This window comes from Lichenostomus cassidix, chromosome 9, assembly GCF_008360975.1.
Source record: "Lichenostomus cassidix isolate B80296 chromosome 9, HeHo_3.0, whole genome shotgun sequence".
Classification (NCBI taxonomy): Eukaryota; Metazoa; Chordata; class Aves; order Passeriformes; family Meliphagidae; genus Lichenostomus; species Lichenostomus cassidix.
The window spans coordinates 16,007,495-16,034,076 of NC_139490.1; the positions used below are offsets into that span (position 1 = coordinate 16,007,495).

The 26,582-nt window shown below is 40.4% G+C and overlaps 1 protein-coding gene across 6 annotated transcripts in view; it reads right to left on the minus strand.

Moving 5' to 3' along the window:
• Positions 1 to 232: 232 nt before the first annotated feature.
• Positions 233 to 26,582, minus strand: part of NYAP2 (neuronal tyrosine-phosphorylated phosphoinositide-3-kinase adaptor 2) — a 160,643-nt gene continuing 134,293 nt past the window's right edge. For 5 of the 6 annotated variants that reach the window (XM_085069621.1, XM_085069620.1, XM_085069619.1 and 2 more), the window contains one exon: positions 233 to 4,269. In XM_085069621.1, the coding sequence (XP_084925747.1) occupies positions 4,042 to 4,269 (228 nt within the window). In that variant the 3' untranslated portion in view covers positions 233 to 4,041. The remainder of the gene's footprint in view (positions 4,270 to 26,582) is intronic. The other variant, XM_085069622.1, reaches the window with a different exon arrangement.

The window sequence follows — 26,582 nt, forward strand, 5'->3', positions numbered from 1 at the left end:
ATTTAGTTGAGGATGGCACTCATGGCATTAGCTGCAACCAGGCATGCTTTGCAAATACTAACCTATTAAAGCAATTAATTAATTTCCTCCAACAAATGGTGTGATTAAAATGTTCCTAGGGAATGATATAAATATACAACCATGACTTGACTTCCCAGGAATCTCTGGCTAATCCCTAGTGAATGACCTGTCTCTAAACTTAAACCATCAAACAAAAATGAACAGCCAAATATTTTAAACTATTGCTTTTTATTATAATTACACTGGAGCACAAATAAATAAGCACTAAATTATTGTAAAATATTGTCAATGCACTAAAGAAAGCAGAATTGATCTTCAAACAACATCTTATTACTTCAGAAGTATCAAAGTACATTTAATTACATCTTACCTAAAAAAATCAAGTACAAAAATGAAAAGAAAATTAATATGTATTTATACTGTGTATATAGAAACGGCTAATAATATATGATTACAGTTAGCCTCTAGCTACTCCTTAGTCCTACACAATCTCAGGCACATACCTGACAATTTCTAATGAAATATAAAAAAAAGCAACATGACATTCAGTTTCAAGATATTGGTAAATGTATTACATCAGAATGAACACAGAATGATTTCATTTTATTTAAAAACCCTGTCATTTAAAAACATAGTGCCATTGTCCACTTAAAAATAAACAACCCAAACCAAAAAACCCCATACTATTTTATACCATTTGCTTTAATTTGTCAAAAGGAGCGATAAAGTAGACATACATTGGCTAATATACGTAAACACATTTTTAGTGCAAGAATAACAAGACCTGTGACTTTACTGTGCTTTCTTGAAATCACAGTGCACCTTACACAAATTGCTACACTATAATGTTTAACTTCAGGAGTTTAAAGCAAAATAAGTGCATACCAAACAATTTCATATATACAGTCTCCATAAGTGTGTGTATATATGTGATCTGTATGTATATACAGATTGCATATTTATACAGACTACAGCTTTAATGACCGTGTGTAACTAAGCACTGTCATTCACCCTGTGACACAGAAGCTGCTGAGACAAGAGGTGATGTAGGAATGTTGGACAGCATTGTGATGGCAGCTCTCGGCAGGACGATGTGCCTTTTACTCGAGCGAGGGGTGGGCCAGCAGTCAGGGGACAGGGCAGTGGCTGTGTCCTGTTCTGCCTCTGTCCCTGACCTTTGGAAACGACTCCACCTGAGCCTCACATCCCTCCTCAGTAAAACAGCTCTCGCAAGCATGAGGTTTACTTCACATTTCTAAAGTGCTTTCAAGGTAAGTGCTAAGTAATATTTTAGTTTTTCATGTTGTCGCACTTTAAAACAAAAAGCCATTGTTTCCATGGGATACAATGGGGGTCTGGAAGCACGTGGGCAGTTATTTAGGAAGGACAACATAAACAGTGTTGAGCAATAAAAGCAAAACAAGAAGTTTGCGGTGGGCTAAGTGAACAAGCAAGTCTGCTTAGGACAAGAATGCTTCAATTCCCTGATCATTATTCCTATTACGTCTCGATATGGAAAGGACACGATATGAACAAACACTAGCAAACACGGGACTGTTCACACTGATGCCTGCCCTCCCCCAGCAGGCGTGCCCAGGGTCTGCACTGCCAGCGATGCTCCGGCAGCGCGGCTTTAACAGAACTGCTCAGGAGGAAACCGCTGAGGACAGGGACTGTCACAACTGACTGAACGCCAGCTTGCCTTTTGTCACCAGGGACTTTGTGCAGCTGGGGAAAAGGGCTGAGCTAAGTATTTCACACATGGATATGGGAAATTCTTCTCTTGCCACATTACAAGGAAGACAAAGCATGAACACTTGCTGAAAAATGAACCTGTTATCTCAACAGATTTCTCATGACCAACAAGTTGTCTTCTTTCCAGCAGATTCTGGAGCTTTGCGAGATCTCTGGAGTTTTTCTTCTGCCATTTTCTTTCTTTAAAAAAAAGAGAATAAGCAGAATATACAGTTGGTGTCTTTTGGATGTAACATGTATTCAAAGATTCCCTCACAGCCTCTGGGTTTTTTCATGTCTTCTGCCATTCTGGCTGTGAGGGGGTCTTCAAACCTGCATTTCAATTCTGTACCTATTCCAGCCACTGTATACTCATAACACACCAGTATTTAACATATGCTGATATATACGTATGCACACATCTATGGGTATATATAGATACATGCATATATACATGTATATGTGTGTACACATATGCATATATACATATACAATAATGCTAATATACATACACACATATAAGCACACACTTCATCTTTTACAGAAATCTCAGTTTGGACATCAAAATATACATTAGTTAATTAGTTATAAAATATTTAAAAACTTTATTTCCGAGGCTGAAAAGAAACTACTACTGATAAAGCATTACTGAAACTCAAACTTTAGCAATATAGATTACAAAAACCTTCTAAAATTTGTTATTTTTGGTCTTTTTTGATCAGCAATTACAGCTGTGGCAATGCTGTCAATATAATTTCAAAGAAAAGCCAATATAACAAGAAGTTTCAAACAACACACCTTTTCTTCTTGGCGAATATAACATTAAAATGATTGTTTTAAAGAGGGAATTTTGTACTACCAAACTTCAGACACATAGATAGAAATTTTAATATACAAAATATATGCCATAGATCTTTTTTTCCCCCATACTCCACCGCAATACAAGTTCCCCTCATTCTCAACAGATCCTTTTGGAAGATATTTCACTGCATGGATTTCACCCTCATAATCAAGATAAGCCATCTCTTTCTCCCGTTAAAACCAGGAGGTCATAATTCTTTGGTCATGACATGATATTCTGTTAAAATGGGTGTAATGTAATACAGGATTGCAAGCCAATTCCAGAAGCAGCCAGGAAGAAGAACGGCATAGCCGGGAGAACACGTTACGTGGGCTTCTGCTTCAAAACCGCATGAAATCAAGAGGGATTTCCCAACTGCCTTTCAAGGGCTCTGAATTCCAGCCCACAGAAACAACACGAGGAAATCTGACACAGCGTAAGTAGGGATGTGTTGCTGGATTTAAAAATAATAAACACGTAAACAGATTGTGTCGCCTTTATTTTCTGGCCCGTGGGTAAATGTGGACGGGGCGGTGGCTGCGGCGGCGCTGCCTCCACCCGCTGAGCGAGCGGCTCTCTCCGCCAAGGGCTGTACAATGCTTAGTCACAGTGAACCATGGTCTCTGCTAATCTACGGAACGTCATGAAGGAAGAGATTCTCTCGCAGGCTTTGCTGCAGAAAATTTAGCTCCTTGGCCAAATCATTTTAGTAACTGGTTCATATAAAACCAAGGGCAATTTATCTGATCAACGTTATGGGAGAACAGATGCAGAACAATTAATATTTTAAATGCGACTTGGGCACCCACATTGAGCACTCATATTTTCGGTGCTTGCAGGTTTGCTGTTTCCCACCAGAACTCTCTCCTTTGTTCATCCCTCCCCCCGAAGCTAAGGACATCTAACAAGTACGACTCTAGTTATCTTCTACAGTCCTAGCACCGAGTTGTTTTGTACATTGTCCTCTTCAACAACACGTACAACCACATGCTTTTGTACAGAGGCCACATCTAGGCAGGTCAGAGAAATAAAATGGTGGCGGCAGGGGTGGGGGTGAACAGTAGAATAGAACATAGAAAATAGGTAATAAAACAGTATAACAGTAACAGTATATAGTAAAATTCTCCATAAATTTTTGAATTTATATATATATATTTATATATTTAAACAGTGTATTAGTTTGAGCGTTTTCAATATATTGGCGAAATATTTACATTTTGATATCTTCTGGATCCAAAAAAATCCTGGATAAACATGTATGCCTTAATCCAGCTGGAAACTTAAATCTCTCTCTTGATTGACAGGTGAGCACTGTACCGGTGTGTCTTTTCCTAGGAAGTTCACCACCTGTAGGTAAGTCTTAGGTTAGAGCCTTGGCCTTATTAAGAAAGCAGGCTACCTGTGCTCGGTGCAACACAGTGCAGAGGGAATCCTCCACAGGTCTGTCAAATTGCAGTGTCCCAGAAAACAGTTTGTTGTTTGGAATAAGGAGGAGGGCTGTATTTCTTGGTCCCGGCATTCTTTTTCCAACTTGGCAAAATAGGCATGCTGTCCTGTTTGCAGAGTCCTTTCTCTGATTTCTGGCGAGCTTTGATTTCTTTGCAGAGGCAACGCTTTTTTTCAATCATGTCCAGCATCGTGTGGTCCCCTTGCAACCACTGCATACATGTGACCTATTGGGGGAAGTGGAGGGAGGAAGATAAGAAGGGGAAAAAAAGAGGGAAAAAACATACAAATAACTGTCTTGGTCATATGAATAAAAATCTCTATGCCAACAACAGAAAGAGAGTTAGTCTTTACTTCTAACTACTACTTTAAGAAAAAAAGGGTAATAAAAGACCCCTGTTTTAACTTCTCCAGAGCACTAAAAGCTAACAAAGATAAATGGTTTTGGCTATCTAGCACTTTGGCTATCTAGGCTGGATTTTAAATGATGGAATAGATCTTAAAAATGCACATGGATCTTAACAACATCCTTAAGTTGTGGAAATAAAAAATTCTACACACTGAAGCCCATGTTTTATATTGCTTTCCAAATCCAATCTGTCACATTAAAAGCAGGGTGTTAACATTTCTGAGTATCAAGCTAAATATAACTGTTAAATTTTGTTAAAATGATTTAATGAACTCCATATGAATTATATGGATTAACCTATCCTGCTCTGTGATATGTCATTAACTGGAAGGCACCAAGAGTTTAGAAACTCCATGTTTTCATGCATGTGGAATAGTTGAAAATGTGATCTTGATCCAAAAGTGGAGGTTAGCATATGTTTAGCTGTAAGTACATGTCACAGCCCCTCTGAAGCTGAGAATGTGGCCTCACTTGAGTTCAGTGGGGTGTTCACAATTGAAAATGCTGTGTCTTCAGAGGCTTTAGACTGGAACGGAAATCACTGATAGTAAACTCTTCAGAAAGGGTTCACTGATTTTGGATATCCCACTGTATACTTGCAGCTCAGAAAACTTCCTCTCAATACTTACTTTGCAAATTTGAAGTGATGTCTGGGGTGTCCCCACATTTATTTCTCACACTAGTCATGAGTTAAGGATTTGTGTGTAAGTAAATGCACACAATATGTTCACAGGGGCTGTCCAGGTACATCTCTGCTCTTGTCATGAAAATAAATGTGTGTAGCAATACTTTGGCAGCGTTTGTCGTTCATGAAGGAAATGTATCTTTGTTACTAAGGGTATTTGAATACATTTAATAATGTATATTTCATTCACAAGTCTTAGAATGCCAAGCATGGGCATACACTGCATCCCTAGAACTGGGGCTGGTTTGCTTAGAAGCCCCTACAGAAATTTCTAAGGATCTCAGTAGTTTGTCTGTTCAGCATGAAGCATATTTAGCATTTATTGATAATAGATAAAGCAAATGTTCAGATTCATAGCAGGAAACAAAGAAAAAGGAATAAATGTAAGCAAGCCTACAAGAAGAAGTAATAATAAATGATGTAGTCAAACAGAAAAATTAATAGAATGCAGAAATGTGGGGTTTTTTGTTTAAAAAAATAGGGGAAAAACAATATAATAGAATTTTATCACAAAATCATGCTTACCTTATACACTGGATAGTATTCTGAATAAAACAAGTTTAAACCATGAAATCAATTTTGTTCTTGAATGTTCCCATGAATTTTGACTTACACGAGTAGCTTATCTGCAATGTGTCCTCCTGAATGGCCAAGCCATTTCTTCAGGAGTGCTGCTGTGCCTGCTCGTTTAATTGAATACTTATCTTACATTTCTGGAGCATCTAACATTAGTGTGGTGCAGGTGGGCATGAGGCACAACATCTGTCATGGCCACGAGACTTTCTCTCTTTGGGTGCCCAGGCTTGGCCCAAAACTCAGTGACTGAACTGGAGATCCTCCCCTCCCACCCTCACCTTGACTGCACAGAGCTTTGGGGAGGCTCTAGCTGACCCAGCTCTCCTGCCACTCTGCTCACCAGTGGAGCTCAGTACTTACACAGCAGTGTCTTCAGCCTGGCTGGGTCCTCCTCCGAGGGGAAGGACAGGGACACAGTCTGCACAGTAATTCATTACACAAACATTCACCAGCACAGTGCCTTCTGCTCCGGGCTTGACGACAACAGTGCTTGAGCATAGATTTCCTCTCATAGGCACTGGGAAAGACCTTGTCTTTTCTAGCCCATCACATCACAGGCAGAGCATGTGCCAGTGCCAGCCCACGGCACCCGGTGTGCTCCGGTCACCAAGTGTCACAAGCACAGCCACCGTGGGAGCGTCACACCCACATCACCCCTGCTCACCACCATACCACACACATGGCATTGCCAACACGGTGTCCTGTGGTAGCTGATCTCCTTCATTCAAAGAGCTATTCAAGGGGACAGAAGCAGCATTTTGACATGCTAATTTCTAAAATGCCAGCTGCAACTTCCCAAAGATAGAAATGGAGTTGTAGAATGTATCAGTTACACAGACACTCTGCCACCCCCCCAAAACAGCACCTAAAATATACCCGAGAGTAGGCAGCTCCAAAATCCTTTTTTTATACTGGCCACTGTATTTTGTTACGGTTAGTGAATGATTTACTGTGGAGAATTGGAGTTTTCCCACTTTCCCAGACACAGATTTTCAAGTCTACTTGGGATTTTTTTAATGCTGCTTTTGTTTGATGGCTAAGTCCTTCCCATCAGCATCTTCTGTCCACATGGCACAGTCCTCTCCTGGAACTGCATTCAGTAATGGTGTGTTCAGGGGAAATGTAGAACTGGGATGTGCAAAGTCAATTGCTAAAACACACCAAGTGAGCACATATGATGTTGAAAGGCCTGGGGGAAAAAAAGCTTCAATATTAAAATTGAAATAAGGGTAATTGTTAAAGGGTATTATTTAATAGTTTCAGTGCTTAAGTGCAACAAAATAAAAATATGAGGAACAGAGGTGCATGGCCTCTGGAAGCTGCAGAACAGACCTAAGAGGACATCCCCAGTTTGCAGATCAATGAACTACAGAAATGACAATAGCCATTTGCTGATACGAAGTTCCAGAGTGTTAAGTAAATTTTCAGTGCATATACAAAAAACAGGCACTGAGGCTCACAATCCAGGACTCAACCCAGCTGTTTAATCACAGCAAAACCCCTCAATAACTTCAGAAGGGCTATCAAGGTGTTTAAAGCTAATGTGTTCAACACTGAGGTCTTAGTCCTAATCCTTCCAATGACTGAATTGATGACACTCACACTTAGTTCCAGCACTAATTTTTTTCACATCCTCCCTCCTTTCTGGCTTCAGCCTGCCCCTCTGGTCATGCACCAGGCTGCTAATATCCCTGCTAAATCATAACAAGGAATTTGTTCAGTGTGAGAGGCACAAAAAATAATGATGTTACAACCTAATTTATGGAAAAAAGTAGAACATTCAAAACATTTTACAGCTATACAGCTCTCCTGGGAAAGATCCCATCGTGCTTGAGGAATAGTGCACATACTGCAGCATGTCAGAGCTTGGCTGCAGAGGTGGATGTACACAGACAGGCACAAAATGCATCAGTACTGGAGGTAACAGCCAACAAGACACAGCACAGGAGAGGAAAACTTGGTTTTGACCAAAGAATCTTGGCCCAAAGCCTGTTCTTACTCAAGAGGGAAGAAAGAGACAGCAGCTAATGCTAGGATTGTTAGAAGGGACCTCCTGGAGACTCCAGGATGTGTATCAGGTACTATGTCCCATAATATCCTTTGGATTACAAAATTTGCTGATGGTACGTCAATTTTTGCTTTGATGGAATTTCTACTCATTAGATTACCCAAGGTACAGGACACCTTCTTTTACAAAAATCTAGAGATAGAGCAAGAGAGTGAAGAAAAGCACCAGGCAAAGGCCCAGAAGTTTGGACATTCACCAAGGAGGTGTTGGAGGTTGGCTCAAATCCTTGCTCCTAAGCAGGCAGTAAGAGCTGTGTGATAACTGGATGTGTAGGAAGCATACAGGAATGTGGAGTGGTTGGATAAATTCTCTCACCTGAATGTGACTGAGTGCAAGAGTAAATGAGGATGTCTGACAAGTGCCTGGTAAACACACTCACCCTTTGATTAGTCAACAGTCTCTAGTTTTCCTTCAAAAATCTTCTTCAAAGCAAATGCTTGAGCCAAACTTGAACATCAACAACAAAAAGTAAGAAACTTCTTCCACTATACAAAACTGAACTTTTATATACAGTTTTAATCACCAAATTTTTTGCAGGCTTTAGGAGAAACCAGTCTATGTTGTCACCTTACTTTTACTATTTGCTCTCAGTTTTCTGATATTTTTATTTCCAATACATTGAAAGTAAATTTTATTAGGATCTTTTATGTACTCTTGGGTTCTGTGTTCGTGGTGCCACAGAACAAGAAGTAATATTATAAACCCCTCTTAAACTAAGAAAAAACAACTGTACATATCTTCAAAACAATGCAAAATGAAAATCTTTTGAAGTAAAAGAAAATACCCCTTCTGGTGGGTGTTTTAATGCTTTATGAAGGTCAAAGAAAAAAATTAGACAATGTAGTTCCCTTCTCTGTGAAGTGAAAATGGTACATTTTTGTGTGTAAGTGCCTACATTAGCAGTGGGCCTGACCTCATATCTCATTGGTTTGAAATTTTGTATTATTCCAGGAAGATAATTAGCAGTCCCAATGGTTTCCAAATACATGTACTGCTTAAATTAGATTGCCCTGAACTAGACCACAGAAGCATCTTGGAGCAGAGGTTTGATGGGCAGAGCATGTCCAGTTCAATCGCTCTTGGAGGCCACGACTTGAAGCCAGAGGTCAGCACATGCCATAGCTCTTCGCCACATCAGAATTTGCTGGGAAAAGCACATAATCCCAGGGAAAACTCAGAACAGGCTTTGGGGAACAGACAGTGACTCACACTGCCAGGAAGTCCCTGGTGTCACAGCTGACTATTTCTGTTTTCTATTGCCCTGGCCCTGGGCTCCTGGACCACTGACCGCAGGACAATGCTGGCCCTTGCTGTGCTGTGACACACTGCACCAGAACACCCACAAAAGTGCTCAAAATATGGGGCTTCCAAGCAAGACAGAGAAATGGACATGGTTCTTTCCTTGTTCTTAACTAAGCAGGATAGTTTGGTTTGTCAGAGAGAGTCATAGTTACAATGGAAAAAGAAGAAAATACTATCCAATAATACAATTAAGCAGCTACTGATGAACATAACTCTGCACACGGGCTGGCTGCGTTCACCAGCTGTGGACAACATCTTGTATCTTTTTGTGGATGAATATCCATGATGTGAGGTCAGACTTTTGGGCTTTTCAGGAACTAGACTATCACTATAAGGAGCACCGGACAAAGTGCACCAGACAGGCCCCAAGCAGGTGTCTGCAACTTCCTGAACACATGGATGCTACTGAAAAAAGACATGGTGATACCTGTAATTTACATACAAACCAAATGATCCCATGTAGCATAGCCTTTCCCAATGAAAAACATGAGGGCTGTGAAAAGAAAAATCCATGAGCAGGACTAAAAGTATAGAGTGAAACATCCTCAGCACCAGGCCTGGGACTCTGTTTGCTGTGAAAAATTTTACTTGTTTATGTGTGACATAAATAGGTATAGAAATGCATGGATATATAATGTTCTCAGTAAAAAAACATTCTGTGCTACATAAGTCCCACTCATACCCCCTTGTCCCAAACCAAGCCCCAGGTAACTTTAGCCCTGCACACCGGGCAGGCAGGAAACCAGAGAAGAGCAAGTGCCAGGAGCAGTTCTGCTCCTCCAAAGCCAGGCCACTGGGGTGAAGTGTGGTATGAAGATAAAGCCATGCTAATTCCCAGTGCTAAGATGTGTTTCAGGAAAGCTCTCATTGAAGGTGCACTATAATTTTTCACACGAGTGCCCGTGAGAATATGTGCTGCTAAAAATGCCACGTGGGAGAAGAAATACTTGAAATATTGTACACAGCTCTATTAGTAGTTACTAAGTTTGAAAATGTTGTCAATTTTCATTAATTTTTGAGGAAACTTTTCTAACATTTGATGTCACCACACAATATTTCATGCTCTGGACACTTCTGTGAGCAGGGTGGTTTTTTGTGGTGTGTGAACTTCTAATGACCTAAAATAATATCTTCCATTATAGCTTACATGAGGGCTTTAGACAACACCATATCCCCTTCAGCTGTTTCTCCTCTTGACATCTTGGCTGTTAAATTCTTTGCTTGCCTTGTTTTAATGGTGTTGGTTTGTTTGAGGTGAAATCAGAAGCTCTGGGTAATAGGAGAGGCCCATGATTCAGTTGTGTTTTTATAGTTTTTTCCTAGTACTGTATGTTCCCACTTATTGTGATGAAATTCCATAGGTTATGGGGCTGAGGGAAATGCTGTTTGCGTCTGGCCCTCGTGAGCATCTCCCTCTCCTGCTGGATGAGCAGAGGAGCTGACTCTTGAAGAATGGGGAAAACTACATATGTGGTCATGGACGTCATATAAAAATACCCTTTTTGTTGTCAAAACTGCATAACAGATAAAATAAAAGCCCAACAGCTGATGTGAGGCTGTAACACAGTGATCTTAAACCAACACAAAATACAATAGAATAAGAAAAGGCAGCAGGAGGAGATTATTAGAAATGTCTCCTGGATCTGTAAGCAAAGTGGTCTCTAACAGTGCAATCTGTGTGCAGTGCTATGCAGCATTCAGCAGAGCCAAGCATGCTGGTTGGTTTTGGCAGGCTGCAGTAGGTGAAGAAGAAAGGCTTTCTGAAAGCCACTTACCATCCTCTGGGAGGAAAAGATACTCCCTCCCTCACGCCTGCTCTCAGACAGGAGTTTCCAAACTCTCTTTCCCACTGAAACTCTTGACGGCACTTTCTGTGGTGCAGATGGTTCCCAGCCCCCCGGCCGGGCAGGGTATTTCCACGGGAAGGTGAGAAATCCCACTCCTAGAAGGCAGTCCTGTGCCCCGGGGGCAAGCGCTGGAGGGCTATGTTAAGCAGCAACAGTTACTTCGCTATCTGACACTCAGCTTGACAGTGCAGGTCCTCCTAGCACATGTTCACAAAAGGAGAGTTGTCCAAGGCAGGAAGGAGTTCAGGCAGAATCAGGTTTCAGAAAATCTGAGCAGAGAGATCCTCACCCGTTGGAAGCCAACAGGAATTTACCGTTTGACCTCATGGATCCAAGAATTTGACTATAGTTTGTTTGAATAAACAGTAAAAATAACCTCAATAAAAATGGTTTTAAAAGACTTCAGAAGAACACTTGGAAAATTGTGTTGGACAAGATTTCTTTTGCTAACTGTGAGCTATAACCATTGCACTGCCACTGAGTGTTGTTACTTCCAAGGGCTGCAAAAGTCAGTAAATCAGGATGGAACTATAGGCTAAGTTTGCAGTCATTCCCCTCTCTCTGACAGAGGTATTCTGGAGTAATATTGACATGAAAGACAGCATAATTTGGCCCAGGATAGTTACTCGTTCATACAGCTCGGTACTGCTAACCCATTCTCCTGTTACTGTCAAATTCAAAACAACAGTTGATTATTAATACAAAGGTGATGAAAAGAAACAGTATGCTCAGGAACACACAGGATGTGCAAGGTGAGCTGTGAGAGCAGACACTCTCCATGCAGGTTGGAGTGCCTGGGAATGCTCCCTGGGGACAGTGGACAGCGTTACTGCAAATTCCTCCCTGGGAGTGCCTCAAGTGCTTTCTAGAAGCTTTCCTCTGCCGCCAGCAGCCACATTAGAATGATCCTGTGCATTTACATACTCGCATCACAAGCACAAGTGCACACAAGGTGTTCAGTACTACACAAACTGCCCTTTCTGACCTTTCACAAATTCTTCTGTGAGAGGGACACAAGACCAGTCTCTATTTTCCCTCTAAGAATTGGAAAGAATTTTCCCATCACACTAGTTTTTATTTTGACAAAATGGGCAGGATGGAGCACCCTGTAATCTTATCCTGTATATGTTTAATATTAAAAGGATTCACTGACACCTGCTATTTCAACTATGAAACAGCATATGCAACACATTTTACAGCTCTTATAACATTTCAATTGCTGTGTTTAAGGTTTTGATTTACATTATTCTGAATTTCTAAACTTCTGGAAATATGTTTTATTTCAAGAAATACTACTATAAAAAAATGAAAACAAGAGTCCCTATAAAAACTGTGAAACTGGAGTCCCTGGGAAAACTACACTGTCACTTAATATATTTACATGATGCAGTACTGTAAAAAAACTTTGGACACCTTTTTTCAAACTTAGAAGTCACTAAAAGACTTGACTACATTGTGTTGCGCTCTATGGCCTGACTAATCCACCACTTAAAAATGACTGACAAGAATATTTGGAACTCCAGGAACTCCCAAAGATTCAAAATTATGAGCAATTAATACTCATCCTAAAATTAAATTAGCAAATGATTAGTAAGCCTTCAGCACCTCTGGTTCCAGACCTCCAGTTTCATGATTCATTGCTTTCAATTACTAAATGTCACAGTTACTTTACACAGAACCAGCTCTGTACATAATCCTATGCCTCAAATTTTCCAGTAGCCCTCAGATTATTGCTGAGGCTACTAATAAAGCAAACTGTAGGTGACAAATTCACTATTCTGCTTTGCATTTTCATACTGGCAATCAGTCTAGCTATAGATCTCTCTGAGCTTGTATTATTATCTTATTTGGAAACGTATTCTTTTCATCTAAGGTTTTTTTTCAAACACCAAACAACTGCCTGAAATGTACTGCTTGACCACTGTTAACACACTCTGTAAATGCTAGTGCTGCCATAGGAAGAGCCTGTAAATTAACTGACATTGGGAATACTGTGTAAAGTCATCTCATGCATCTCAGTGGATCATCACAAAGTGCACTCTTATTGAGATCACTCATGAAAAATCAAAACTTCATCTATGCCTTTGCTAAGCAATAAATGCAGAACTCGAGCAACCCACCATTATACTTCCTGTCATTCACTGTAAAATAGAAAGGAAAATACAATATTGTATTAGGTCAATCACAGGAGGGACAAAGGACAGACACTTTGCTAGAGTTCAGTGATACAGAGATCTCCTGTACGCTGCATTTGTAACACTCTCATGTCTCAGATTGCCTTGGAGGGTTACTAACCCAGTCTCTCCAGCATTTCCCCTTGCTGGAAGTTGCTGCTCTGTGGCATCTGTGCTGCAACTGCTTGTGAGCCACACTTCACACAGTGCAGGGAGCTGAAGGCAGCAGGGTGCATGCTCTAGATACTGCTCTAGAGAAAGGTCCAAAAATTGAATATGGAAGAATGAAAGTGAATGGAAACAAGACCATAACTTTGGAAGACCTAAGAACTGCAAGAAGGAGGACATTGAAACTAGTCCTAAAGTTACAAAAATGTGACATGTGGGGACATCACATATTCCATTAGTTTCCCCATTTTATTGGACCTCATTGTTTCCAAACTATAAAAAATACATGACCTTCAGCACTATTTCTATAGAAGTCAGTACTAGATCCCAAGATTTAACTAACTTTTATTGCTGTGACAGATGAAGAACTCCACCACACCAGTTTACCAGCAAAGCTCCTAAGTCCTTATATTTCTCTAGCACTTTCAAGAAAAAGTGCCAAAAACTTTAAATTAGAGAAATATAAAATTAGCAAAATAATGTGTGGAGGGAAAATGCCTCAGCGTTTTAAGTTGCTTTATTTACGAGAAATTTTGACATGTGCTCTCAAATTTCTCCACTGTTGATAGTGAAACTGAGTCAAAGATTATTTTCTTAGAGTAAATGCCATTTCTCAAATATTGGGAGGGAAAAATGTTCAGAAAAACCAATACTGAATGTTCAGAGATGATCATATTCTTGTTGGTGGTTACAACTTCCTTTTAACAATGAGTAAAAACATTACTAAAAGACAGAGATCTTCCATAATCATTAATTTCTAACTCCAATTTGAAATGCAGTTAATCAACAGGTGCTAAAGTTATAAACCGTATGAGAGTTTTTAAAGAATACAAAGATGCAAGAGCCTGCCTCAGTATGAGAAACCACAGCTGATGTTACCTCACAGCAACATCATGCAATTTGATTTATATCAGGAATGGCTAAACAATAGAGTACCCAAATCTAATACAGACATGACTTCCTGGCACACAGAACAGCTGAGACACAGGCAGGGTGCTCAGACTGGTATCTGAGTGATTTAGAAAATGGGATTCGTTGGGTTCAGAGACTCCCTATACCTTGCTTCGGGTTTTCTGTTTAAAGAGGAATCTCTGAAGGGATGGTGCTGGTTGGCATAATGTGTGAATCAGCACTAACACACTGAACCAGGCTCAGCAGCCTCCTCATGGAGTGACCTGGCAAACTCAGCATGGGCTGTGCTCAAATTCACATCTCCAGAGTAGGAAGGAAATTTAAATACCCAGCTTAAAAGCAATGGCTAATAGCAATGCATAGCAAAGAAAACATTGATCTTGTTAACGTATAGACACATATCACCTGTAACATAAGCAAATAAACTCTCAAGTTGCTTTTCTCCCACTGTGTTTGTGTTTTGAAGTTTGGTGCCAGGAGCCATAATCTGACCAATGTTAACTTTAAAAATGCATATTGTTGTTTTCTCTTCTCATTTTTATTCTTTCCTATTGTGAATTATGCAAGTGTGAGCAGAAACACCAGACAGCAAATGTGCTTTTCCAGACTTTAAAAAGAGATGGACCAAATGAATCCAAGAGTCCACTCATTGCCACTGACTTGTAAAGGCTTAAGGTCAAGCCACTGGCCCACAGACTCCTATCGCAATTAGTGGAATGTCCTTTTTCCATCCTGTATTTTGTTGAGGAAAAGCACTCCTTGGACATTCCAGTTACATCTTATGAGTAAAATGAGAATTTGCTGTTGATGTGCTGTTGACAGAATTTAACTCTGTAACTTTAAATTATAAGTGAAAAGGATTTTCTATCATGTAATTTTAGTTGCGGTGAAGACTATTCCTTACAGTGAATCCATCACCCTGCAAGTTTCTTAGTAGTTCCTGCATAAAGATCTGACTTCTGAGATTTTTCTGAGTAGCTGTTGCCACTCTGTTGCAGTAACTTAGTGCACACTGAGACTTGTCCAACTGGACAAGCCAGTACAATGATAAAATTACTGTAAAGGGAAAAAATTTATCACTCATAGGTCTCATAGAGAAACACAGTTTATTGTAATTTAATCTCCAATTCAATGGATGACCAAAACACATACCCAACTGTAAAATGTGTATCAGTTGTTCCCCTGACTTACAGAAATACTTTGCTACTTAAGATAAGCCAGTGCTTTGCTGCCCCAGGGCCAGATAACTGAGCCTACAGACACCTGTGTGGTGTTTCATTTTACAAATGGCCAATAAATGATTGTTAGCTCTTTTAATAAATGCCTAATCAATTGGCAGTTATACGTTACTGTTAACTGCAAAAGGTAAGAGGTCTGACAAATAGTCTGAAATGCTCCCATAAAACCCACTAATAAAGTTGGGTATTTTTATACATTCCTAAGGCTCACCTGCACTGGAGAAACTCTTTCCAGCCTAAGGCCCTTCTGTATCCAATATCTATTAATGTAAGATGTTATGGATGTGAGTCACTCCTAGACTGACAGCAAATCCCTCACGTGAATAGGGTTGGGATTTGCAGCACAAGAGTCCAGCTGGTTTAGGGCATTTCTACACCTTGGAGCACTTGACCTGCATAAGATACAGACACCCAAAACTACATACTCTAGGCTGTTACCAAATATTTTTCAACTACAGAAAACTGTCATGAGAAACATCAGTATTCTTGCCATTTTGGATCTGTTCAAACAATTTTTCTGAAAAAACTGGAAACCTTAAGAATTAGTAAAAAAAAAAAATCTTTTAAAGTTCTCATTTAAAATACATGATGCTTTTATTTTCATTGTTTTAACAAGACAAAATGAGAATAAAAGTAGGTTATCAAAAGTGGGTGCTGGCATTCATACTTTTTTTTATAATTGACATACACAATGTATATGAATAGCCACACATTTCTAGTGAAAGACTATGAACAAACACACGTACATATACAGAGATATAGAAACGTCCTATACATACATACATGAGTGAATATACATATTTATGTGCATACAGTATACAGACGAGATACTATACAGGTACAGTCAGTGCAATATACTGTATAAGGCTACACAAACACCGAGAGAGTCTGGTGGGGTGGTGACAGCCATGAGAACAAAGCCTGGATGGGTTGTGACTCAAGGCAGACGGTGGGGACAGCCTGGCTGCTCTGTGTCGTGTTTGATGCACCAGGCACACGCAGGTCCAACAGAAACATGGGACAATACACTTGGCTCAAAACAGAAGGACAAGTGGGAGTGCGTGGAGGAAACTGAAATGTGTAGTAGCAGACAAATAAGGTTGTTCTACCTAGGATACAGAATGTTTGGTTCATTTACAAAGAATGCCTATATATAAACCCATGCTTTCATGAATTCATGCCATTTTTATTTCTATCTTTTCCTTTAAGAATATTATAAAATTCTTGCCCTGAGTTAAACATAAATACACACAGAAAAGGGGATGGGGAAAAAGGAAATTGCATGCTTCTGGGTTTTATTTAAATAAATTTTTAACCAAGGCACAATGTCTTCAAGAGTGGTTGCAAGACCATTTGAAATAAACTTAGCAAGTGCTATTGTTCTGGGACTGTGGCAAAACTAATTGTTTGCATACAAAAGTCTCAGAACAAGTTTTGAAGTGAATTTACAAGTTTTAGAAGAGAATAAGTAAACTTATTACATATGCCTTAAAGAGAGATTCCCTGAAGAGGATGGAATGCTACCAATGCTACCAAATTAAATTATTTTACAGGCAACTTATTGATGTTTGGACTGCAATTATTTCACACAAATGACATTATATATTTGTTTAGCATTAGTTGTTACCTATTTTTAGTAGAACCATGTACAGTGCTGGAAGAGCAGCTAAAAATGAGATGAAGAACTTCCAGATAATTTTTAGTTTCTTTAGTAGGCAGTACAGACAGTGGTCTCACTAGCTGCAAGAATCCCAGCTCAGGCACAGATGCTCAGTGGTGACACAAGACTTTCAAGGCTGTGTCTCTCCATGTCATTGACCTGCATACATATCTTATTGGAAATATGAATTACTAACTCCTGTGGATCCCACTCTGTACACCCGTGCTCAAGTCTGGCTCTCAAAAGAAAGGTCTGAGTGCAGAGGCCATGCTTGGCTGTTGCCCCCACACTCAAGCCCTCAGGCTCCACAGACACACAGTTGTCATCAACTTCCAGGGAACAACCACCTACATTGTACTGCACTGGCTGCAGCGTCTGTCCCCATAAATCTCTCTGTTGAGCTGACTGTTTCTCAAAGGGTTGAAACACACCATCTCAGCTCTATCAAAACCAGACGCAACATAGCAAGCCCCTGAAACCTCTGACCACACAGCTAAGGTCTTTTCATGATTGTCCTGTGCCTGGTCAAGAAACTGTAATTCCCAATCTGAGAAACAGCAAGGTAAGAATAGTAAAAAAATGCTGAGTGTGAAGTGAAAACCTCATAAATGCTGTAATATTTCATTCTTTGTCAGAATATCATGCATTTGAAAGGTTTCAATAATTTCTATCACGGAGCTCACCTCATTCTGTTCTCTGCTGACAAGCTCACAAAGCTTGTGCAGGAATAAGAAGATCTCAGGGTAAAGGAATGGGATACTCTTTCTGCTCCTCTCTTCCACCACAGCTGAAATAGTGGCAGCCATGCTGGCACTTGAGGGCAAGGCAGGATGAGAGACTAGGTGGTGCTCAGACTGGTCCCTCTGGTCACATGTCTGACACCCTCTGTGGCATTACTTTTTCTACAGATGATCTACTTTCACCCATTACTGCTTCCCCCGACACATCTATTTGGTGTCTAAAAAACTGTTCTATTACCTGTATGGAGAGGGAGAGTCACCAAAGGCATGTTGGGCCCTAGGACCTACTGTGCCTGGTGTCCCCAGGCTGTGGGACAGAGGCTGCTTTGGCAGTGTGGAGCCACCCTTAAATCAGAGTCCTGGCAAAGCAATGCACTGGCCTGCTTCTGCTGCACAACCAACCCAGCTGAATGAGGAAGAAAAGATGTTGGTACAGCAACAGCAGGCTTGTCTGCCAGCAAAAGACAGCTTTGACACATTTGCTTCTCATGCCAATCAGTCAGGCATGCCTTGGAGGTGAGGCATGATGGATGTGGCAATTCCACCTACTTCAAGGTTTTAATTTTCTTTTAATTATTTTTCTTTTCTAAATTATATTAATAGGCATTTTTTTATTTGCAATTTTTATATTTAGAAACCATTTACACTGCTCTGGACTGATGCACTGATTATGTAAGACCAGATTCAAGCTGAAACTCAACACAATGCAATGTGGAGCCTTCCCCAAAGCATTAACATTCTTGTTGTTGCTCTTATCCAAAATGTTGACAGCATATTTGGCTGGACTGTCGGCAGCAGAATTTTGCGTTCATGTGCGCAAGAGATCCAGCTTTGCAGGAAAAGCCCGGAACTGTGGAAAGTAATCCAACCACTCCCTCTCGTGGGCATAGGGCTCTGCTGCACTTTAGAGAGGCACAAATGGAAATCCAAAGTCGTGCAGATTCTTAGCAGTGCAAAGTCCCCAGAGGGCTGTGTGACACTGCAGGACACAGCTCATGCCTCATGCCCCAGCACTTCTCTCGAGGTGGTGGCAGTCTGGGTGACTCATCCCTGACACCTACGAACATTCAGTCTGAACAAGATAGTAAAAGCCTATGGCTCTGGATGATTCAGGTTTTTAGATACACTCAGGCCACACACTGGTTAAATCCAGTCATCATCTCAAGGTCAAGGTGGCCCCTGTCCCATCAATGAAGTGCCTGTGCCAGGGACTTCTCTCTGTACCCCTTGGTGGGTGTCCATCCTCCCAGGTAGGACCCAGTGTACTTTCCTTCTCCCAGCCATTTGCAAAACTAGAATCCACAACCTTATCCTATGCCTACAATCCTTTTTCTTTGCCTCCACAGACACCAAAGATTTCTCCATGAGAGGGCCATTGAGAGAGAGACATAATTTGTAAAGTGAACCAAGTAAAATATACTTGGTTTTCCACTCCAATTCAAATGCATTTCTTTGTGTCAGTGACACATAAAACTATGTAAAATCACTGTCACAGATATGGTAGATTGCACCCCAAATAGTTTTTGCACTTTCTAATGTCACAAAAACCAAACCTTAAGCAATTCCTTACAGACACACATACCAGTCTACTCCCATCTGCAACCTCTTACTTTTTCATCTATTACACTGAGCTTATGAATCCTTGGGGCAGGAACAGTCTTTGTTCCATGCACATTGTCTACCAACGCAGAACTACGGCTCTTGCACACCACCACAATCAATATTGTGGTAGATCCTAGCGGCCAACATTAAGCAGGTTTTGGATCCAGTGACTATCCCAAGCCTTATTAAATGTGATGGCTAAACATAAGGAGTAATTAAGTTCCTTTAAGTGAATATCTTCTCAGGCAAAAATAGAAACTACCATCCAAAGTAATAAATAGTGTATAGAAAGTCCAGACCAAAGCCCCATGGGGCTCTGATTACAGAGTGAGTGGCATGGGACTGTTCCCACACTGTGGACATATATTTTGGATGAAGAAAAGGATCAAGTATCAAAAAGGAGCAACCATAACCTTGGCTCCAGGAGCACAGAGACAGACATCTCAGAGGCATTGCACAGGCTCAAGAGGAACACTTGGCATTTACACACAGGGGGAGGAAAACGATTGCCACTGTCCCATGAATTGTTTCGTATGTTTTGCTATTCTATGTCCAAAATACACAGTAGACTTTCAGAACTTTAGAAAATTAGAGGAGAAAAGAGGGACAGAGAAAATTATAAGAGTGGCAATTAGCACAGTAGTTAGATATTCCCTTTGAATAGAAATGTGGGACTGCATGTCCCCTGAGATCTTTAACCAGCAGCTCAAGGGGACTGCTTTTCCCTTTGGTCCAGAGAGCAAGGATGACAAAAGCTGATTCTTTCCTTGCAAATCCTTGTGCATTATAAGAGCCAAAATAGCAGAATCAATCGAGTCTGATGCTAGTTCTAGGCTGAGATTCATCAGGGAGTTTATCTACACAGATTGACAGTACTGAGCACTAACACAGGTTTGTGCTGTGTAACACAAATTCTCTTACTAGCACACTTAATTTTTTTACTACCATTTCCCTAGTATTCAAACGGGACGAAGGACTACTTCAGTCCACAGAGTTCACCATTTACCTGCAATGACTATATTTCTTTCATATAATGGAAGCTAAAAAAAGACTGCTGTGATCAGATACAGAACAGTGGATCTTGATTTATAGGTGCTCATTCCTCAGCAGCAGAATTTATTAACTACAGTAGTCAGGAACCCAACTCTGCTACTGTGCCCCACAACTGCAGGGTGTTTGCTGGCTCTTTGAACTCTTGTACACTATACTATCTGGGGGAAATGGCAGCTCTAAGCTGAGAATAATAGAAGAGCACAGATGCTTTGTTTATGCTCACAGAGTATTCACTTTCAGATGCACATTTGCCAACTAAAGCATGATTATGTCAATTCACTGGGAAAGTACTTTGTCTAGGTGCCTTCAAAAATAATTATAGTCATAATGGTAACAATTTACACTCCCTACATTCACTAATTACAGGATGACCACAATGCTTACAAGGCATACAAAGACCATAATATGCTTTGTATAACAACTAAAGCTAGACACATTACAAGCTGGGCTTGTGATATTTAACTGATTTAGGCATGAGACAAATATGTAGCTGTGTTGCTGAAGAGTACTCAGTACTTGTCAAAATTCAATTCAAAATTGAATTCCTCTAAAGCTTTGTATATTTTTCACAATGAGCTTATGATGCACTTAAACTACAAGGTATTGCTCAACTGATGCATGTGAAAAGCAGCTAAATATATGTCTCAGCTTCTTCTTTGTGGTATTTCCCTTCCATCATGCTTTCATTTTAAACTGGAACAATTAGAATGGGTGTTTGGGATTTTTCAGCTGGAGTACAAAATGAAATCATAGTCACCCTGAAGGTCTCATATCAGTTTTAATGCTAGAATTTTTTTTCTCAGTACAATATGTTCATTTTGATTGCATTTCAGTTCGCACCTAAATACTGAGTGTTAATAAAACATTATCTAAGCTGTTGTGTGGAAGAATGGGGATTTAACAGCTGAGGCTGGAGCAAGCCTCCTCCTTCTCTCCTTTCCTCCCTCTCTCCCTCCCTCCAGTGCAGGGCAGGACTGGGGTGGGTTGGCTCCAGTGAAGCCTCCACTTCCCCTGCAGATGCAGGATGCAGATATGGGATGAGGGATGGGCTGGCTGAATGGGGTGTGTTGAGCCCAGCTGCCCATAGTGGGACGGGGATCAAACCTCCAGCAGCATCTGGCTTCACCTCTCTGGCTCTGGGGTAAATAAAGCTTTTTCTAATCCTTTTGGATTAGCCAAATCATCCATTTTGAACAGTTGCTAAAATGGATTTTCACCCAGGCCACTGCCAGCACAGACCCAAACTATCCCAAGGGGCTTCCCTCCCATCCTTGCTCACACACCCTGATGTGCCCTACCCCTGTCCCAGGCCAATGGGACATGAACACAAAGACAAACCCTCCCAGCTGCATATGGAAAGTAGAAAATCTGCTTCTTAGTTTGCTACGTACATTGTTATGTTGGAAAACTGCTGGAAAACTCCTGGTCTCTTGCTTCCTGTCTCTGTGAACCTTGGATTTCCATGTTTGTACCACAGCCCCCTCAGCCTGCCAGCCCCAGGCACCAGCCTCCCCCAGAACTTGGTTCTTCTACAAGTCTTTTATTATTTATCTACCTAGACATGAATTTAAGGAGCCAACTTGTATCTAAAATTCTTGCCTAACAAAGACGTATTCTCAAATAAACTATTGATGGATTCACTTCATTTGGTGCAAGACAATGGTCAAGTTCACTCTTGGGAGGCCTTTCCCCTTTGCTATATTATATTCATACAAATCATAAACTAAGTGAGAACTGTCCTGAATTTTGGAAGGTAATGGTTAGTTTGTCCATCTTGTTCCTTCTGTGTCATGTTTACCAATGTGGTCATGTGGGCAAAGTAAAATGCTGTCTCAGCTTGCAGAGGGCTCAGGCAGATACCAGGCAAGTAATGAACTGAGCTGCAATTTTTTAAAATAAGCCACAAAAAATTTCAGTGTTGATGCTGATATATTTTCCAGCTTTTTCTCAGTTCCTTCAATGCACATTGAGACTCCTTAATTCATAGCTGTCCATGTATCTTCATTCCCTCCTCTGAGTCAGTCCTCCTAATCTCAGCATGGCTTCTGGATTTTACTTTGATCATCTCTGTAAAGTTTAAATCTTCTTTCCTTGCTTAAATTGGAGCCAGATATCACTGCCCTATCCTCCCCACAAGATACCAAACCTTAAGAGGCATACAGACCCTCAGAATTAAGATAACATACCTTGAGGAGGCAACAGCAACAGTGCTGTCTGGCCGTTTAAAAGCAAGAAACTAACAGGCAGCATGAGGAGAGGCTGCACATTTGCAGATAAGGAACACAGTTTTGTGGGAATCTGTCTGAAAATAGGCTCTGCTTTGCAGGAAAGCTTAAATATGAAACTCTAGCTACCAGTAGTGTTGTTTTCAGAGTGTGTTTTCCTTCAGACCATGGGTCTTAAAAACATGCACTACTGTGCTGCTGCTAGGCAGCTAAGTACACAGGATTTTCCAATCACTGTCTCCAAATTAACGAAAACCTCTCTTTGCAAAGTTCCTTTGCAGAAAAAAATGCCAAGATGTTTATATAATCTCTTTTTTTTTCCTTAAAATGGGAATCAGGGGGGTTTTGCTGTGCTGAAGACTGCTTCAGAGAAGCACAGCAGTGATACACAGAGGATTTTATCTGCATTAAAACTCTGGATGCAAGTTGCTGTGCTCTCCAGCAGAGGGACTTCTACAATTTGCTTGAAACGTTTTCCTCTTTTGTGGCTGACATGCTCAGTGCACACATACCCTGTGTGCCACAGGGATATCTGAGCTCATCGATGGAATGTAATCCTTTGTTACCCTGAGGTGAAGATGTGGAGAAAGACAGGATGGCAGGGAAACATCCCTGCATAGCAGTGATACCTGTGACTCCAAATCCTGCTGAATGGTTTTGTTCACTGTGAGGGTTCCCTGGCAGTGAATGGTTTTGTTCACTGCGAGGGTTCCCTGGCAGGGCTGAGCATTTACCACTGCAGGGTGAAACCCTTGACCATGCCTGCTGCAGAAATCTCAGGCACCCACACGGAGGCTCCAGCAAAATGGGTGAAGAATTATTTACTGGGGCATCTGTGGACTATGTTTATTCTACTTAATAAACTTCAAAAAGTGGTTAAATTCTACTGTTTCTGTCCACTTAGATAGCTACAAAAGACTGTTACTTGTTTTCACTTCCATATAAAGGCCAAAGACAGATGGACTTTTACTATCTAATGTTATTCAAACATTTTTATCACTAAGATATAACTTGCTTTGCCTTCTATAACATTTCTCCAGTCCCTGTAAGCTTTTTGTGAACCACCAGAGTACCTTTATACAAGGAGAATCACTTATGTTGAAAAATGCCCTTAACCCAGCACTGACAAGCCCAATACTAAACAATGTCCCCAGGTGTCACATCTACTCATCTTATAAATACCTCCAGGGGTGGTAAGATGGACTCATCCACTTCCTGGGGCAGCCTGTTCTGTTGTATGACAACCCTTTCCATGAAGAATTTTTTCCTCATATGCACACATGATATGCTACTACGTGTTTTTAAGTGCTGTAGCAGGTCACTGACCATTTCCCTCACATTGTGGGGGCTTCGTACTGCTTCCTGTGTTGGTCTGCCAGCTCAGGCTGGTACCTGGAGAACAGCTGCTCTTACTATTGAACACTGAGGTAAAGAAGGCATTAAGTACACCAGCATTTTCCTCATCCTTTTTCATTATGTTTCCCTGCATCCAAAAAAAAATATGGAGATTCTCTTTAGATTTCCTTTTCCTGCTAACGTATTTATAGAAATATTTTTTATTGTCTTTTATGGCAGTAGACAGATTAGGTGCTAGTCAGGATTTGTGTCTTCTAGTTTCCTCCCTGCATAACCTCATGACACTCTTGTCCTCCTGAGTTGCCTCCCCCTTCTTCCAACTTTCATATGCTCTCCTTTTTTTCCTGAGTTCCAGCTAAAACTCTGTTCAGACAGGCTGGTCATCTTCTCTGCTGGATTGTCTTTTGGCACATGAGGATGGCCTGCTTTTGCATGTTTACCATTTCCTTCTTTCCTTCTTTCATTTCTTTACAAGACAGTATGTCATATCTAGAATACCTCTCTGCTACTTATACCCCTCTCTTTAGGATATTTATATTTAGATCTGCATTCAGGAAATACAGCTATGTGCCACTTTTGTAGCTCAAAAATATTTTATGTTTCTGCATTACAACAGTTCCAAGCCCCCCATCTGACTTCCTCTGCTACTCCCTTAATTTCTTAAGCTTTGTCCTTTCACAATCAATAAGTCCAGTTCCAAGATAAACCTATGTTTATCTTTCCATTTAAATTGAGATAATTCATCCAAGGTTGCTTCCAGAAACCAGCCCTTTCCAAATGCCCTCACCATTTCCCAGAACTAAGGGCAGACAGCAGCTTCTCTATCTGGCTCAGTATGTTGGTAAATACTGGCTGCCAGTACACTACAGAATTTTTAGTGTTCTCCATCAGAGACCAGCCACATAATTAATCTCTGCTCATAAGCCCTTCTTATTTTTAAGTGATCACTCTACTGCTTACAATCAGTATAGTATAAATATGTTCTGTGAATACTAACTGATTAATCCTCAAAATTCCTACACCAATAAGCAAACAATAAGTAAGAAAATAAGGCAGAGGAGAGTTAAATGACAATAGTTACATAATTATCCAACATATGGTTGGAATTACAATACAGGTTTCCTTAGATCAGATCTATTTTAATTACTAAGCATAGTGAACAGTTCTTTGAATGATTGTATTGAAAATGATGGGTTTTGAGAACTCAGCTGCAAATTTGTCTTTTTTTCCAGATTAAACATATTGAAAACCATCATTCTGGGATCCATGAAGATTTGAGAAAACCAATTAACAGTAATCTGCCCTTTCCCAGATCTTGTATCTCTGTTTGAATGCTAGCTGTGCCTGTCTGATCAAAGAGGTAGAAACCACAGTACATCTTCTTTTGGACATCTTTTGGAAAGTTTAACTTCTCATTATGATGGTGTTAAGGAAAGCACTAACAATACAATCAATAGCCATAGCACACAAAAATAGATACCCTGTATGCCACAATCTGTCACATTGAGAGTGGGCTAACAGCCCAGCTGCTGGAAACACATTTCACCCCTCAAACATTATTTGCACATTAAGATAGAATAGGTGTTGAAAGAACAATTAATGTTTGTATCTGCCATGGGGATGAGACTTCTGTCATTCCTCTGAAATCAGGGTCAAACCCATACCTTTAAAAATTATGCTATCCTAGTAAATGGCAACATAATAGATGGACATAAGAGATTGTCAGCTTAAAGGGAAGACTTAAGGAGAAAATGGTTGCACTAGTTTTTCTTGTTTTTCATGAAGTCATGACCATACCATACATTATTCAATTAACAAGATCACCCTCTTACTTGAAAATTCCTCTTATCATCTTTTTTCCTTTCTTCTGTATGAATTGAGGTGGATTTTTCCCTCCACAGTTTCAGTGAACCCTGGCCACAGCTTCTAAGAGGCTCATTATCTCTTCTATCACATCAGCTTCTGCTTTCAAGGCTTATTGTTTAGTTCTTAGTATAAACTGACAGGCTAAAATCCCTTCAAAACACCCAAGGTGCCTTTGCCACTGAGTAAACAGCAAAGCATCATGCGTGCTGTAAGACCCATTTAATCAAAAATATATACTACACGAACACTGGGACACTGAAAACCTTTGGAAGTACAATTACCCTAATTTCTTCCTTAGATGAAGGAACACTTGATGTGTTATTTAAACAGGCCGTCATTTTGAATCTCCATTATGGATTTGATTTACTTATGTAAAATATGCTTTAGGAATGTGCAGTGTTCTCTCAGGCTTTGTGTCTGGCAGGGCTCAGAAGTAATACAATCGCATCAGTTCATACAGGTTACAGAACTGTAAGATGTACAGCCTAGGCTATCCAAATGTAACCTTCCTAACAAGTTGCTGCCTGTCTGGAGCGAGTAAATCAACCTTACTCTTGTGGTCCTTGCCTTGGTCAAGACCTTATTGGGGTGACTCACCAAGCTACAAACACAAATATGTGATTATTGCAAAGCAATCCTCAGGGAGATTTCCACTCAAA